Raw genomic sequence first — 18258 nt, forward strand, 5'->3', positions numbered from 1 at the left:
GGGAAGGGAAGGGAAGGGAAGGGAAGGGAAGGGAAGGGAAGGGAAAACTCTTTTCCGTTTTGTGAAATTTGAAGGGAAATATAAAAGCATCTTCTCCTCTCCCAGGTGAAACAGATGTGGATGTGGATCAAAATGATGTTTTCTGTACATCTGCTGGAGTAACCTGTTCCTGATGGCTCTGTTGCCTACCTTAAGTAATAGGTTCAAAGTGATCTTCTCTTTCTCTACTAGTGCAAGTCTTAATGCTACAAAATGACCACTAATCTCCAGCAGGAACTACTAAATCAAGTGTTATCATTCCAGGAATTATATCTGTATTCATAAGAAGGAATATAGCCCCTCCTGAGCTGCTTATGCTATGTTAAAAGGCTTATCTGCAAATCTAGTCAGTAATAATCTGCTTGAGGTACGCCAGCAAGATCAGGGAAATTCAAAGCTCTTTGGCTCCCTCAGCTGACAAAATGCTCATTTATTTGAGCGAGAGGTCTGGAGAATACCTGTAAACTTTAACCAGTTTTAAAGCTGCTGAGCAACAATGAGGAAAAAAAAAAAAACACTTCTAGTGATACCAGTGGAGACTTCAACTTTTTTATTTCTGTGTATCTCTCCCTACATGTTTCTATACTGAAATACAGGGAAAAAAAAAGAAACAAAACACTCTTGTTCCCAGAAAGAATTTGCAATAATGTTCCTAAATTTTTTAATAATCCTTTTCTCATAGGTTAGCTTTGCACTATCAGCCATTCTGTGTGCCAGCATCTCCTTCTCTGCCGCAGAGCCCCTGAGCCCAGCTGGAGCGTGCGTGGAATGCACCCAGTGAGCAGCCGGTCAAGTCCGCACACAGCACAGGCTACTTACCGCGTTATCTTTGCACCATTACAGCTCTGGTATTTTGCTGCTTTTCTCAACATGTCACGACCTGGTTGCTTTTGAAACACCTTACTGGTGCCAACAAAGACACGTCTTCCGAGCTATCTGACCCAGAGCTCTAAAGGAAGAAGCTGTGCATTGGAGCTGCAAATGGTCAATCCAAAGGCCATCAGGGACCTTCCTTCCTCTCCCTCCCTCCTTTCATCCCTTCCTTCCCCCAGAATATCAGGTAGGGACTGCCCTTGTAGGAGACAGTGTTAACGACATACCATCCCGGGCTGATGGAAGGCATCACCCCGCAGATTCTGCACGGGCTCACAGTGGCTGGCGTGCCCATTGCAAAAGCAGCTGCCCCGCACAACCACCTCATAGACAGCGTAGTAGTACTTCTCGAGGGGGTCACTGTGCCTTCTTCCAAGCAGAGCATCCCCGAGAGTATGGAGTTTAGTGAAATTGATCCTTAGGTTTGTCATCGTAATGAGCTCTGGAGGAAAAGAAATCAAGAGCCCAAGTTCACTTGAAAATGAAGAGGGTCAAATCTTCAGCTTGCATTGAACATCCAGTAATTCCCCCATATTGAAGAAATAGTTAAAATGAATACTGGTCATGACCAGTAACCCACAGTGTTGGGGCACGGACACTGTCCTGGCACACAGCTAAATAAGTGTTATGGACCTTCCCTGGCACAGCCCTGGCCCGGCCAAGCTGTGTCTCCCCATCCAGTGCCTCCTGGGCCCATGCAGAGCTCCAGGGCTGCTCCCAAAAGGTAGTGAGGACTAGGCCACCTGGTCCCTGAGGGAAACATAGCACAGCTGCATGGATCTGTGCAGAGCTGGGCTGTTTGCCTACTGGGCTAGGGGACAAGGCCAGCCCATTTTATTTTTTAATACAGATGTCTCCCTATGATCTTTAGGGATTAATTTTCAATATCCCTGATCTACAGCAGCTGAGCTTTTGACCCTCTCAGTGTACAAAACAAGCAACACCAGCAAAGTATCTTCAGAGGAAACCTGCACTGTTCTTACCTTGGATATATGGCACATATGGGTTTTCTATTTCAAAGCTGGGATCCAAAGCTTTTAAGACAACCTGCAAAACAAATTAAAAATAGCTCTATAAGTCATGGAAGCTATTTTTTTTGGACATAAAGTCTGTTACCCGAGACCCATTAGATACTGATTGCACTTTACAGATACCATAGAACTTAAAACCAGGTGGTGGTCCTGGTGCAGCATGTACTCTCACTCCTTCAGCCTGGCTTTGCGAGGCAAAAAGCCTTTTTGGCAGATTGATGAGTCAGGATTAGGTGTGTGCCCTTCAGCCACAGAGGCTAAGGAACTCTGATGAGGGGGGACTTTCACATTAATTTGGAAACCAGGAAAAAGCACTATAAGGCTTTGCACAAGTTGTTTTACGAGTTCATTTGGATGTGAAAATTAGAGTAAAACACTGTGGTTTTCTTTCCCTCCTACTCAGTAAAGCCAATAGCACTTCACGTCTCAGGGTTTGTACAAGTGGATCTGATGGGTACAAAAGTGAGTCCCTCAGCTCCAGAAAACTAGCCACATATGATCTCAAACACAGATTCTTAGCAATACCTCGCCTTCAGTGGAGGGCTCGATGTCTGAATATCTTGAATCACAAATGACGTCCCCCACACCCTTTGCTGGACCAGAAGAGATGTTGGGAAAATAAGCTGCACAGTCTTGTGCAAAATATCTAAATGCTTTCCAGGTCTGTCCGAAGTCAGTGGAGCGTTCAACCAGCATTGCTGCAGGCCGAAATGTCTGAAAAAAAAACACACATTATTTCAAGAATTCCTTAACCAGGTATTCATAAGACATGTCAGTTGTACCGACATTTCTGCTTGGGGGACGCCAACAGTTGCAGCTAAAATTCTGTGCTTGTGAGCTTGCAGGTGCACTACGGGAATACTGTGCTGGTTACAGGAGTCTCTAAAGAAGCTAAATTCCTCATACAAACCTCATAAGCAAAAGGGCAGGGCAACCTTTCATAGAGGTAGAAGATTGCTTTCTAAATAAGGAAATCTACATTAACAGTGTAGGAATTCTGTAGAAAAAAAGTGTGCAACCATCTGGATGGATCATAATGGGTATGCATAAGAAGACTGAATTAAACTTGAAAGAGCAGCCTCAGTTCAGAAATGCCCTAAAATGTTTGGGCTTAATGTTGCATATTTTTTTTTTAGCTGTAGTTCTTGGATTTATAGAAAATAGGACCAGAAGGCACATGAATGGGAAGCCATTCAGTATATCCACCTCCCCTAAGGCAGGATCAACTATAACCATACTTGACAGGTGTTTATCTAACCTGCTCTTACAAACCTCTAAAGATGATGCTTTCACTGCTTCTCTAAGCAATTATTCCTGTGGTTAAATAATTAGTGTATAAAATTACATGAAAGCTCCGGTAAAAGATATGCATGTAGTACCTTAAAGGTCAGGATAAGGTGGCTGAACTGGAATAAAGTTTCTAGGTCCAGTCTGATGCTGACATGGTCAATACCTGAAAAGAGAATGAAAATGAAGAGCACAACACACACGTTGGAGGGGCTGCTAAGGCAGCTTTCCTTGGGGGATTTAAAGATGCCTTTTTCCAGCACAACAGCCATGCTCTTTGGGGCATCCTGTGAGCAGAAACCCAGAGTGGGACCCACAATGCTGTGAGTCAGAGGCTGCATGAAACGGTTGAAGGTCCTGCTCAGACCATTCAGACTGTAGATGACGGTGATGGGTTCTGGGTTCATGTCTTTTGGTAACCACTTAGATTTTTCTTAATTCCACTCAAATGATTTGCTTATTTCTGACAGAAATGCAAAACAATACAAAATATGGGGTTTTCTTCGTGCTAAATTGATCTTTTAAACCCTTCTATATCGACAGACCTGAAAGTGTCATGAGCAAAGCTACCACTCCAGACATTTTCCAAAAGTGCAACAGACATAGATTAAACAAACAAACAAACAAACAAAAACAATTCACACATTCTCTGTAGAGAGTTGCAGGAGCTCAGCTGATATCACTGTTCACATCTGCATGCACCATCCTTGGACTCCTGCTGACCAGGCTATGCATGAGACCCAGAGGAAAGATGAGGAGAGCAAGGAAGAATCCTTTCACAGCTGGCCCACAGCTCTATATAGTGTGGTGCCACACACTGGTGACAGTTCCTTGGTAAACATCATGAAAAAAGAAGACTTAGGAATTTTTAGTTGGATACACAAAGTAGTGGCAACATAATTTTAATTTTTCTATGCCTAATTTCCAAATAGTCAAACATACATTCACTGTATGCCAAATAAGATAGAGTAAATGATATTCCTCCTATTATGCCTTCACAGAGAAGATGCAAGAATATATAAATTGATGTCAGTGGAGAACTACTATGGAGAAGCTTGTAACAAAATTAACATGGGCAATATAAGGGTGCTGGTAGCCAGGCTTTATTTAATTATTCACTAAAATATGAGTACTTTTTACTGCAAGCACTACTTGTGTTAAATGGGTCTTTGTGCTTTGCCTACTCTGTCACTATGCATCTGTAGGCAAATGCACCTTGTACTGCTGAATCAAAGAGTACACGTGGTCTTCATGAAGGCCAAGTGGTGGATAACAATTACGGAAGTGAATCTAACCACGTTTCATCGATGAAACTTACCGTTTTCTGACTGCCACCACTTTTTTTTCCTATCAGGCTCAAAAGTTGTGATAACGTTTTCAATCATGTGACTGTTGTGCTGCGTATAGGGATTGTATGGGTATCTGGAATCACAGAGAAAGCACTTCTGTTCAGCCTAGAAAACAAAACAAGCAGGATAAAGGATAAGTTTCATCTCTTCTCTAAAGATCAGGTGGATGTACACGTATTTCTGTGATTGCAGGTTCTGGCCTGGAGCAGGATTGCAGAGGGGATGCAAGGGAGGACTGGATCCTTCAGGGACTGAGGAAGCCTTGAAGAGGAACATTCACTACATCATTCATATGTTTGTTTGTTTGTTTGTTTGTTTCTCTCTTTTTTGCACATTTCCTTGCACCTTGGAGGTGTTGCTAGGAGCAGCAGCCAGGTACAATTGTGCAAGTGGAAAGCAAGTCTGGATCCAGGTAAAATGTAAGTGGTTTGGGCTGACACCACCACCCAAAACACTGCCAGTGCCTTCTGTAGGCAGTGTGGAGTGGGAAAAGCTTAAAAACAACGCAAAGGAGGAAAAGTGGGATGTCAATAGGATGACAGGGAAGACACAAGGAGAGGTGACAAGGTGAACATGCCAGCTGGGCAGATGAACCTTGCAGAGCTGCGTGGACCAGCACAAGCTGAGTGTGACAGCAGGCAGGCAGCAGGGAGCTAGGCATAGCCCAGCACCCTGCAGGGGAAGAAGGAGGAGGCACGGATTCAGCGCCTTGGCTGAGGCTGCCAGGGATTCAGATGAAAGCACAAAGTCAAGGTCAGTGGCTGGAAATGGTCAGAGGCCAGGCTGGAAATGACTGGAAAGGGACTGGGGCAGAAGTGCCCACCCAGCACGCTCAGGATGTGCAGGGAAATGCTAGGAACAGTTTGCATGTGTATCATAGAACGGCTTGGGTTGGAAGGGGCCTTAAAGATCATCTAACTCCAGCCCCCTGCCATAGGCAGGGGTGCTACCCACTAGATCAGCTTGGCCAAGTGGCAGCTTTCATGTATTATGAAATCACCTAGGAATTATTCACGTTTAAATGAATAAACATATAGAGGTTTGCAGGTGTGCTATGATCCATGAGTTTTAAATATTACAATAAATATATACTTAAATATTACGATAAATGTATGTCATATTTAGCCATTCTACACAGCACTTCGCGGCCTATGATGAAAATACAATTTATAAGACAAGACAGAAGCACAAAAAATACTCAGTCATCTCATTTTACAAAGCTCGGGTAAGGAGAGCTCCAGTTATCTCAGCATTTGGCAGGACGGTGCACACCCACGCTCTGGCTTATATAGACACACTCAGTATGACACTCATTCAACTTATGTTTAAGGTTGCACCGTAACAACCTTTCTGTGCCCCAAATGACAAGCATGTGCATGTCCCCGTAGGCAGGTCTGCCAGATCCCATCTGCCCCTGAAGCACGCAGCTTTACACTCTCCTCAGCACCGCGTTCTCTTTCTTTTCTTTTCTAAACATAACATGCAATCATAGGGCCAAAACCCACTTAACCTACATTTAGAAACAAATAGAGACGTTATTCGAAGTAAGACTGACAATTATTTAAAGTGCTTCTTTTCAAACACAAAGAAGTAAAACTCTTTTTTTTTTTTTCAATCTGAATTTTCATTAAACACCCTAACCAAGCCTGGGCTTTCAGCAGCTTGCCACGCTGACTGACAAACTTCCACACGCTGGGACTGCTCTTGTCACAGTGCTCTTGTCATGGCACAGGTCATCGGGAGGGGAATCTGGGAAGGAAGAACTCGACTTCGCAAGGCGTGAAGCTTCCTGGCTTGCTTCCAGCAAAGTGTTCAAGAGTGTGCTGGCGGGAAAGAGAACTGATTTCAGCAGGACTCCCTATATTCTTTAGGTGGCACGCATGTTTAAGGGGAGCTGGTACAGCAGATTGCATTGCTAGAACATAAAAACATCTCTGGGAAGCAGCAGGACTTGTAACTCTCGTTGTCTTCAGGAGACAGTCACTGAGGGTGAAGATGCATCAAGGCAGCATTAAATCACAGGGATTATTGCAGGAACAGCTGTTCCTTTTCGAGTCTGTATTTACATAATACAAAGGATAAGTACAGGCAAGTGAAAATATTATTTTTTTACCACTCTTTGATCTCCTTTTAAAAAGACAAAAAAGGCAGCCGTACAGCCAAGGGCCAGAAATGCAACATCTCAGAGACGACTCCTTGTGCCTCACTACCAAGCTGCACCAAGGCTCAGAGCATAGCCAGCAATTCAGTGCCCAGGATCCATTTGTTCAAACAACCTGGGGAAAAACTGCAAAGAGTGAAGAGCAGCTCAAGTGATCTTTCAGAAGGGGAGAAAGATATTTACATTTTGCAGAAAAATGAAGTTGCCTTGAGTAACTTGGAGCAGTGCTTGGTGTCATCTCAGTATGGCAGAGCTTTACACTGTAGATGTGTCACAGCACTTTGCCAAAAGGTCATAAACTAAGTATTTTCAATTGCTTATAAATGAAGTGACATTTTATTAACTTCCTCTTTAGCCTACAAATGGTAGTTAGTGAAAATACTTCTGCTTGCAAGAATTTATTAGCTCAGTGGGGCCAAGTCCTCCAGGATGTGCTGCAAGGGAGTCTGTTTCTGCTGGACAGTGTTCCCACAAGTTCAGTGGACCCACAGGGTCTCCACAGCGGCTTCCCCAAGAGGGATCCATTTAATTGCCCACATTTTGTGTTTGCCTACCTACCCACAAGGCCAAAGACCGCAGCTTTTCCTCTGCCAGAAAGGGCTTTTTAGCTTTCATCAGTGTTGGTCTTCCTTCAGATCAAACAACATGAGAGGATGCAGTGTGAATCTCTTAACGGGCTGCCTCAGGTCTCAGCACTGCATGGGATGTGTCCCTCAACACAGAGATGTCAAGGACCACGTTCATCCTGCTAAGCACTCACACACACACAAACTGTGGTCTTCATCTCCGAGCAGGGAAAGACTGGCAGACCAAAGCTGACTCAGAAAACCCCGTGCTCATTTGCATCATGGATATTTCTCCCTCTGGAGAAACTGTGTATCACTGGGAAGGCTGTGTGCTGCTTTCGCCAAACCCTCCATATGTGCTGCAATAAGGCACAGCCTTACACCAGGCATATTTCATGCTGTCTCACGATTATTCAAACAACTCCAGTAGAAGCTTCACAGTCTGGTCAACTTCTTTTACAGACAAGAACATCATTAGTAAGCAGAGATCAGTTTACTGAAAAAGAAGAGCAAACCAACCTCGAGGTAGCCTATAATGCAGTATTTCTGAGGGCTCTTCATCCCACAGGTCGATGAGGCTGTTAATTGCTTGCTGCGACCCAGGAGGAGGTCCCCAATGGCTGGGTGGCAGGACCCAGCACCACAATCATCCTGTGCCTGCTGGGGTCTTATCCGCACTGAGCATAGAAGAAAATCAGAGACAGTTGAAATTAGTTCATGTACTCAGCAATACTCTCTGGAGAAAAACAGTTATGTTCTGACATCAGCATAAAAGTAAATTCTTTGTCTATTTTCTTTTTGTACTTAATCATATCCTCTCTGAACCTAGAGGAGCTTTGCTCATGAACACACCTGCTGCAAAATCATGAAAAAAAATACACCTAGCATATTGCAAATTTATGCTAAAACTTAAATAATCTGCACTCTATTGCTCATCAAACATGCCGGTCTGCTAGGAGTAATAACATATGATGTGTCCGATCCTGGTATACTCAGAGACAGCACTACTGCAGCAGAATCACAGGCATTACAATCGACTTAGATAGGAAGAAAAGAAGAAATTCCTTATTACGAGTGTGATGAGGCCCTGGCACAGGCTGCCCAGGGAAGCTGTGATGCCCCATCCCTGGAGGTGTTCAAGGCCAGGCTGGATGGGGCTTTGGGCAACCTGGGCTGGTGGGAGGTATCTCTGCCCAAGGCAGAGGGTTGGAAAGGGTCTTTAAGGTCCCTTACAACCCAAACCATTCTGTGATTCTCTGACTTTGTCAGCAGAACCAGATTCTGATTCATTCTGCTGATTTCTGCTGAGTTGTCCCAGTTGTACTGATGGAACTGAGTACAGGTATGAAGACAGGGGTCCTTATGATTTTCTGGTGATCTGCAATGAACATCCTGATCCAGTCCCAGCACCCTCTGTTCAGAACCCATGGAATGGTCATTAATAATTAATCAGAATAATTCAGGGTTCTGTTAATAATTGTGATTATTTTTGGTTTGTTTGACAAGAATTTAATTTTTTTTTTTCATTATGTCAAGACTTCCCTTACAGGGCTTGTCCTTTTAAACAAGTTCTGTCCTGAAACCCTGAAAAGGAATGGGTACCTTGGAGGCTTTATCTGCTCAGCTTTACTTGGCTCAACTTGTTATAAAAAGTGCAGTTAAAAAAAATAGAATCAATATGCGAAGATCCCACAGGGACATGAGGAGCAATAACGCAATTACAGCAGTAAATACGCATTATTTACTAGGAATGGTTGTACAAACTGCTGCAACATCCAGATTTCAGTTTGTGGCTCACGCTATACTTCAGGCAATCAATGAAGCTTGACTCATTAAGTATAAAACAATGCATATGTATGGTTGGCTTGCCTTTCTTTATTTATCCATTTATTTATCCATATTTATTTTATTATTTTCTTTATTTATTTATCTTTATTTATTATTCTTTATTTATGTATTAGCTGTTAGCAGGCATTGATCGCCCACTTCAGGACCTGTTTCAGATTCAATCACAATGTGTATCTTTTTGTATGTAAAGCTTTCACATCACTCATAGCTCCGAGGCAGCAGAGTGGGGAATAAGGGCTCACTATCACATGCATTTTAATAGTGTATATAAAAGAAGTACTCTAGCAAAATCTTGGAGAGACACATAAAGGATGTGTTAGTATTTCAAAATTGGCTAGAATGACTGTAACATGCGTACTTACTGAGAAGCGACAGCAGGGCCAGCCCAAGCCTCATGCCTCTGTGTGGAGCTCAGGGTGGTCTGATGAAGAGAAGTCCTGGCGGGTCACACAGTGCTCTGCCGCACAAGGGCACGCCTTGTGCATGGGCTTCTGCAGGACTATCCTTCAGCAAAATGAAGGAACAAAATAAAAACCATCACGATTGAAAGGAAACCCTGGTTATGATTTTGTTCTAGCAGAAATTTCTCATGACAGAGTTTTCAGTGCTCAGAATGGGATCAGAGGGACACCTCCCATATGCTTTAGCAGAAGATCATAAAAACATATTCAGATAGTTTGAAATAATAAAAAAAAAAATGCTATCAGCAAAAATATTGTAGTATTTGAATATCAGCTATTTAATCCTAACTAGATTCAACAGGGCTGTTTGAGGACATCTAACCCCTTCTCTGGACGTTCTTCTTTCTTTGCACTGACTTCAAACAAAGCCAGAGGTCCTAATGTAGATGCTACCAATAAATGCTTGAAGTCAGGTGCTACAAATTTTGGCCTTGTCAGAGACAAAACTGTAACTGGATCTTTAAGTACAGTGAGGAAAAATGGGTAATGTCAGTATCAGTGCAAAATACTTATATAGTGGAGTCCTCAGCTGGAACCCAAGGCAGGCTTATTGTGGTATTTACTTCACATCCTTCCTCCTACCACATGTAAGAAGATAGGACTTGCCAACACAAAATCTCTATTAGAAAAACAGAAGGCAGCCATGGGTGGAAAAGATGACCCAGCATCCAGCCACCAAGTAGAGCTCCCAAACCACAGCCTGACTCCAAATCTGTGCCTTCCATTTCTGTCTTCATCTGTAGGCATCAGCGGGACCAGCGTGTCCTGATGCAGCTGTTTCCTGAGGTGTCCCCATGCTAGCACACACAACGTGCTGCTTCTTGGCTCTATTCCTGTTCCTCACCTTCATTCAGCTGTCACTACCCTCCCTGCATGAGCTAAAATGAAATGCCCCAGTGTGTCAGAGTAGAGGAACTCGTCACTTAAGAAACAAAGGCATTTAAAGTATTCCAGATTTTACAGGCTCCACATAGGCTTGTTTCACACAGTCCCATCCAGTACACGGGAGAATAGCCATACCTGCATGGCTGTTTCAACAACCATAGGTAGAGAAAGCTATAAGGGGCCACCAGAATTTCATTCTCGTTTGGTTTCTGTCATTTGCCACAACCACGGAGAGCCTGGTGTGCTACAGTGAGATGATGCTGGCTAGCATCATGCAGCTGCACCTTTTCCCCTGTCTACAGAGAGAACTGGCAGCCAAGACAGTATCAAGCAGAACAAAGAAAATGTCCTACTAAGATGGACTTCAAATTTCATAGTCTGTGAGAATAATGAACAAACTCAGAGATGACCTTAAATGCAACCATTGTGACAGCACTGCAGTAAAACATGGGTATCCAGCAGGAGCAATCTACCCATCTTGGTGGTTACATGTCCCAGTCATACTCCACACCAATGATGTTCTTTATACATAGCTCACTTTAACAGATAAACAAAGACCAGCAAAACCCCAACAATACTTCAGTTCCACGCTTAGCAGGAAAATGAAATAGCGGAGATGTCTTACCTGTATTTCAGACAGCCAAGTGTTTCAGCTCGAAGTGAACAGCACAGAATGAGAGAAGCAAGTAAAGGCATACCTGAGCACTTCAGCCGAACAAGATCACGCGTCCCCCGAGGCACCGAGGTGTAGGTGCGAATGAGACCTGGCCTGCAACCTGCCAAGGGGGTGATTTGTGAAGTCATTCTGCCGGGGCTTCTGGCATTAGCAAGTACAAGCAGTGAATGAACACAGTGACAGGCAGAAAAAGTTCACACAACTCAGAAGAGTGGGATTCTTAAAAAACAACCCTCTAATTGTTGTATGACTGAACAACTGTTGAATTGTTCTGTTTTGCACCCATACCTTGAAGTCTTCACCTTTGCGTTGCATCAGAAGTCCAGTGGCAGTGGTTTAACTGAGCGTGGTCTAAAGGACTCCTCCTCACAGCAGGGGTGCAAAGCGTCTGAAAGGACCTGGTTTTGGTTTTGAGGTGATTGTAAATGTCCCCACCCAAAAGCCGTGATCAAAGCCCACGTGGACATATCAAGCCAGCTGCAATTTAGCTAAAGCTCTGGATCAATGGCATGAACTCTTTTTATTTATTTTTACTTATGTATATTTATTTTATTTTTAAAATTAAAGCTAAAGACACCCTGGCAGCTTGAGATACAGTCACAGCATTGAATTTCAGCATGTTCTGCCTGTGACTACCCTCACCGGCAAGCACGGGCAGGGTGGTGAGGCCTACCCCGCCATCATGAGAAGCTCTGTGATGGAGCAGCTCCAGGATGGCACTCACCTGCTTGTGCTTAAAACCATTTTTTGATGTCTTTACCAAAATCTGTGTCACTTTAATTTCAATTTTCAGAACAGCAGACCCTCCTGGATACATATATTTGGTTTTAATATATTTGTTATCAGCTTTTTTTCTGACTGCTAGTAAGGCCTAATTCACAGTTGTCTGTAAAGCATCACATCTTCAAATAAAAGGTTTTCTAAATGTGTAAAATATATGTTTTATATAATAATAACTTCTTTTCTTTTGGTAGTTCCTATTCTTTCAAAAAAACACACAAAAAACAGAAAAACAAACAAACAAAAAACAGGGAGTTGCTCTTTAATCATATTGTACTGTTCAGTGCTATGTATCTTCTACCTTTACTTTGAGTGTTCACTCTAGCAGTAATAATGCATATACCTAGATTTTTGGAAATTATCTTCTACAAGTTAATGTAGAAATTACCTACAAGACACTTTTCAGGCTAATTTAATCTGCATTTTTTTTTAGTATTCATAAAAGATCAATTATTTATTTAAATTTATATTATGTTGATTATTATTTTTATTTAGTGAGTTTCAATGTTAAGAAATAATCAACTAAGTGATAAATTAAGATATTAATTCTACTTTTTATGTGTAAGCAGGATGTCAAGTGCACTCTGAAAGAATGACATTTAACTGAAGAAATCGTTATCGCAATGCTACTAAATTATAGAGTGGTTGATGTTTTATTAGCATATTTGGTAGGGAATTCAGACTTAGTTACAGACAAGTTATGTGAGGAGTGAATATGAAGGAAGATTTATTTCCAGAATATAGCTGATCCTGTGTTTTGATTTATGTAGGATCCCATACAAAAAGGAGGTTTTAAACTGCTTGAGGCAGGGATTAAGAAACTTTTTTTTTTTGCTTCTTTAATCTCTCCCTGGGTAAAGGATCTGGATTTATAATGCATCACTCGTCCCATGCTGGCTGGAGGGTAGATAGCACTGGTGCATGATTTTTCAAGTCATCACAGATCCTATGGGCGTCATTTCTTAGGCCCAAGGCATATCCTTAACACATACGAAGGACAGGAATTACTAGCACTTCGGCATATTTTCCCTTCATAGGCACCAACCAGCAGTGAGGAAAGTGGGATGAGTAGAGGCACCAGCCCTGACAGCCTCTGTGCACCAGCCACGCTTCAGAGTGTGGCACAAGCCCCTGCAGGTGCATGCTTTCCTCTGATGAACATGTGGAATAAACACATCTCTACGGGTACGTGGATTTTTTCCCTTTAATGAAAATTTCAAAAACATCAGAGAAATAATACAAATAATTTATCTTAAAAAAAAAAAAAAAAAAAGAAAAAGAAAAAAGAAAAATGACAAGAAATAAAATAATTTGAGCCTGGGATTATTCCTGCCATGTGAAAAATAAGTACTTAATCTAAACAAATTACCTGGGCTTCATGAAGTCCATGGAGAAAGACAAGGACCCTGCAGGCCCATCCTACCATATTTTTTAGATGCTTACCTAAAGGGATAAATCACCTTCTGGAGTATCCACTGCTTTCCTTTGGGTATGGCAGCCCTGTTCCCTAGCTTAGACCCGATGCCTACATTTTAAGCACCTAAAGTGTACTTAGATGAATCCCATCCATAAAGAACTAGACAAAATTGTAAATGAAATCTAATGGTCTGAAAGGCAAAAACATCTTGCTACATTTCTATCTTTCCCTTTTAGTTTCTGCTCTCATTTCTTCCAGCCTACCTTTTGTTTCAAGTGTCATTTCTCAAAGGTAAGAGCGTGTGTTTTTGATTTTCCTCATGTTGACAGAATTAAATAATACAAACAGAACAAAGCATAAGCTCACAATAAAATAAGAGAAATATTGTATTTGAAAGATTTGATCAGTAGAGCACTGGGGACAGCAGGACAATACACATTGTCATTTGCTCTGAAAAATAGAAATTATCTTTGTGAAAGAGTCTAGGGCACAGGCAGAAATAACTCTGCTATGACCCAGAGCATGGCACAGCAAAAATCAAACAACTGACCAAGAGGCTAAACTCAGCAATTTGTGCTCTGCTCCTCTGCGAGGCAAATTCTGCATCCTGGAGCAAATAACTACTGCTAGAGTTTTATTTAATTGTTACTTGGATAAACTTCTCCACATTTCAAAAGGATGTAAAGCATACTTACACTTTTTGAGATGCTTCTTCATTTTTTAACAGTCACAGCACCTGCAGTGCCCTGCACCTTTTGTGTGAGAGTCTGGTATTTGAAGCCTTTGGTTTCTTCACCACAAGCAAGAAATCCAGTTTCAACTTGCATGTTATCTCCCTGGCAGGCACAGCATTGCTGATGGTTGTAATCAACACTAAGGAGAAAAAAAAAAAAAAAGACAGGGTGATGAACTGTATTATTTTAAATTATCAGTGTAATTTTCAAAGTGCTATTCAAGATATATATGTATTCGAGATTTAATGTTTCATGAGGTCCTGACACTTCTAAGCTGACAGTTCAACTGGCAGGATGAAAAGTCTGGCACCTAGCCTGATTTCATATTAGTTTATTTGGGATCCGTGGGTTCATGCAGCACAACTGAATGACACTATTTCTAGGAGCCTTTGACCATTGATGAAGCAGAGTACCTGACATTTTTCACTTTTCTTTTCACTGCTTATTGGCCTATTAACCAGAAACAATTATTCCTCCTAAATCCAAGAGAAGTGTTGTGCACGAAAACACAACAGAAATGACAAATATGCAGAAAGAAAGGTAATATGCTCAGGAAGAAACAAGTGAAGAAACACATAAGGAAGAGGAAGCCAAAGAGCTTTTTTGGCCTCCACATACTTAACACAAGGAGAAGTTGCATCTGGAAGTTAATCTATGTACCCTTCCTCCACAGCCAAGAGGAAGATATGTGTTCCAGGTATCTATTTTTCCCACCTGTGTTTTGTTGTTGTTTTCTTTTGTTATTTTTGGCAGTTTAACTCCCTGAACTACCACTGTGTCTGGGTCCCAAATACCCCAATATACCTGAATGCCCCACACCAGCATTACCTGGCATCCCCCACCCTTGCCCATGGCTCAGGCTGGGGCCATCCGACCCTGTCCCAGAGATGCCACAGGTGTACTTGGCTCTGACTCCTGGAAGGACCTTGGAAGATGGACCTTGGACCCATGTTGCACCTTGGTATTCAGTTCTGCCTCTGGCTCCAATCTTTGTTCTCAACTGGACCTCCTAGATGAACCCCAAGGCTGCTTCAGCCCTTATCATGTTTGAGGGTTTTGAAGAACCCCAATACCAGTACCCAGCTCTGGCCACCATGTCCAGATCCTGTGCGACTGTGCCCACTGGGACATACCACTACGTGGGACCAGACACACTAGTGTTAATGCCAGAGGTGTGGAAAAAGGCTGGAGAGAACAGTTCTCCAGCAGAGAACTGGAAGATCAGTGAAGCCACGTGGTAAACCAAACGCCTAGGTACTCTGAATGCCCTCAATACAAAGAAAGCAGATTTACCCTCTCAAGCACACTCTTGGCTTTATTCAGCCCCTGCATACAAGTTTATTGAATGAGATTTACCTGTATGCTCTAAAAACATACAGTTAATCATAACTTGTCTCAAAACATCAAGCCATATTTTGACAAATAAAAGATGAAATACATTCCACAGCAAACCACTGATTCCAACTGCTACATATACCTTCTGTTGCCTAACTTGGCAACATACGCAGCTAAACTGACATTTGGGAGATTTTCCACTTCTCAGCTCCAAGTGAAATTTAATACAAAGGCTTCTGGGGAGTATTTAAATCTCTCAACATATACATGCTTATTACCCAAAAGCATGATAGAATGATGGCTGGCTGGCTGTCAGCTGTTCGGTTGTATCTGTGTCTGCCCTGTAACATCTGGAATCTGTACAAACAAAGAAGCATCACACATAAGTCATGCACAAAGTAAGTGAGGAGAAGGATTAGATTTTGTCATGGACCCCAGCGATGTAACTGATGTAACAGCAGCACAGCAGTAACACAGCATGCTAGCAAACTGCAAACTGGTGCATATAATTATACGATTTGCCCAGGATCAAGAATACATAACCTCTACTTTATCTTTCTCACAAGTACTTAATAACTCCAGATGGAGACAATAGGAAAATTAATGTCTCCCTTCACTTTCCTGCTCTCCCTTTGCCACATGGAGGGGAAGCGTTGTCACTGCCAGGCAGTTGAAAACCCAGCCAAGCTCAGCAAATGCCAGCAGCAAACCTGGAGAGAAGGAAAGCCCCCTTGCTTTCAAATGCTATCGTTCAGGCAGCTCCTTTTTGGCAAAAGAAGGTAGGAAGCAATTCTCCCTTGCTGACCATCTGTAAGAACATTTCAACAGTTGGTTTGTTTGCACGTTGACCATCCCTTCCCACCAGTCTGTGAATGCTGTTATCCTGTGCTCCCTGCATGGAGTCAAGGGGGTGGGAGTCTGTGAACATCGGGCAGGTGGCACTTCAGAGCCTGCTGTATCTTTAGGGATAGGCAGCCTGCAACAGAAAACAGGGTAGAAAAGGACCAGAGCTGTGAGGAAGCCAAGGTCAGTTTGAAGCTGAGAGGGTGGGAAAGAAAACAGACTGATCCAGTAATCCCAGCAGGGAAAAGATTTAATGTTTTAAGAAGGACCATGGGTACTCACAGGGACATAAACTGGTCACAGTAAGATCTGGGCAGGGAATTACCAAGGTGTTGGAAGTTGTGGCTTAGTCAGGTGGATATGTTAGAAGTGCTGCATGTTAGGAGTCAAGAAGAAAAGCAGTCACCCAGGAATGGGGGCGGAAAAAAACAACCAAAAAAAAACAAACAAACAAAAAAAACAAACCAGGGCTATCCACAAGCATGGCTACAAGACCTCTGTTCACTGCCTGGACAGATCTGTATGGAAATACAACGTTTGTTAAAAGAGCCGGGTGCATTAGACCTACCGGGCATGTTATGGTGCTCCCGTAAGAGTATCCTGACCCCTTCAGACTGCCTTGCAGAAGTGCTCTGGAAATTAACTAAAACCGTGGTCCTTGCTGATTGCCAAATGACACTTAGGCTAGAGAAAGCTTAATTAACAGCTGTTATTTTTGCTAGTTTCAGCTGTCACCAATTATATTTAAATTGATAGAGAAAATAACAGGCATGGTAAAACAAAGCAAAACAAAACAATAGAGATGGAGTTAATGTTCTTCATTGTTAAAACTAAACCAAATTTTGCTTCTTATAAAGCAAAACCTTTCTAGTGATTTGTTGAGATTTTCTTAAAACCTGTTTGGGTTGGCAGAACATCAAGGGTATAAATTTCAAGGAATCTCTACAGATATATTGCTTATAGAACCCAAACAACCAAATGTGCATACTTAACAGGTTTCATAAGAAATTTGGGGAATCTCATTCTACTGATTGAGCATCAATTTATGAACATTTATGTTACTTGTATATTTGTAACACCACATGGATCACAAAAACCTGAAATGTTTTGATAAAATACTGGTAAGCAAAATTATTAATATTTTTGAATATTCACGGTCAACATCAACTCACATATGCTCACCCAAACCTCCCCTTGATCTCTGAAATATACTTTAGTGTCTGTTATGCAATTAACAAACAGAAATTCCTTTTCCCCTATTAGAGGAAAATCATTCCTATCCTTCCATCATGCCAGCTGACACAATTCTCAGCCAGGTAGCCCTGCAGAAACCCAGATAATTTCTACCACCCAGAGCACTGCTTTTAAGACCAGAGATGCTTTTTAAGACTACAGCTTTATGCTGGGAAGCAGCAAAGAAGAGAAATAAAAACAGTTTATGATGATTTGTGAATAAAACTTCAAAGAAACTTTGAAACTTTGAGAAACCTATTTATTAATGGCTATGGGGTTTGTTTGTTTGTTTTGCTCCCCAGTAAAACTGTGTTCCACAGAATGGAAAACAAAACATTAAAATCAAAGAAATATGGAAGGTCTCACAATTTAAACGAGTGGAAGTATCTCTGTCTCCTGATAGTTGCTGGCCGTGTGCTGAGTGTTTAGCCAATTCAAGAAGCCTTTATGCCAAAGGATTAGTGTTTTTATGTAACTTTATCAATTATCAAAATATTACTGTTTTGTAATCACGATCTAATTACTAAAAATAGCCAAGTGGTGATAGATCGGGATTTATTACTAACCAGATGATCATCATCTCACAAACTGACATTTGTAATCCGGACAGGAATTCAGCTCAGAGACTTCAGTTACCTTCCTCCCTGCCACATGCCACACCATCTATCAACAACGTATAGCAAATCTCTGCTGAATGCAAGACACAACTCCAAATTAGTTACCTGTCTACACCAAACAAT

General features: G+C 42.0%; 1 protein-coding gene across 1 annotated transcript in view; it reads right to left on the minus strand.

The window, feature by feature from the left end:
* The window catches only part of LAMB4 (laminin subunit beta 4), a 44246-nt gene extending 33587 nt beyond the window's left edge, over positions 1-10659 (minus strand). The window contains 9 exon segments of the mRNA XM_035343189.1: positions 1140-1354; positions 1896-1959; positions 2469-2657; positions 3323-3396; positions 4549-4684; positions 7826-7983; positions 9517-9538; positions 9540-9575; positions 10636-10659. Coding sequence (XP_035199080.1) covers positions 1140-1354; positions 1896-1959; positions 2469-2657; positions 3323-3396; positions 4549-4684; positions 7826-7983; positions 9517-9538; positions 9540-9575; positions 10636-10659 — 918 coding nt within the window.
* Positions 10660-18258: the final 7599 nt, after the last annotated feature.

The sequence above is a fragment of the Oxyura jamaicensis genome, chromosome 1 (assembly GCF_011077185.1).
Source record: "Oxyura jamaicensis isolate SHBP4307 breed ruddy duck chromosome 1, BPBGC_Ojam_1.0, whole genome shotgun sequence".
NCBI lineage: Eukaryota > Metazoa > Chordata > Aves > Anseriformes > Anatidae > Oxyura > Oxyura jamaicensis.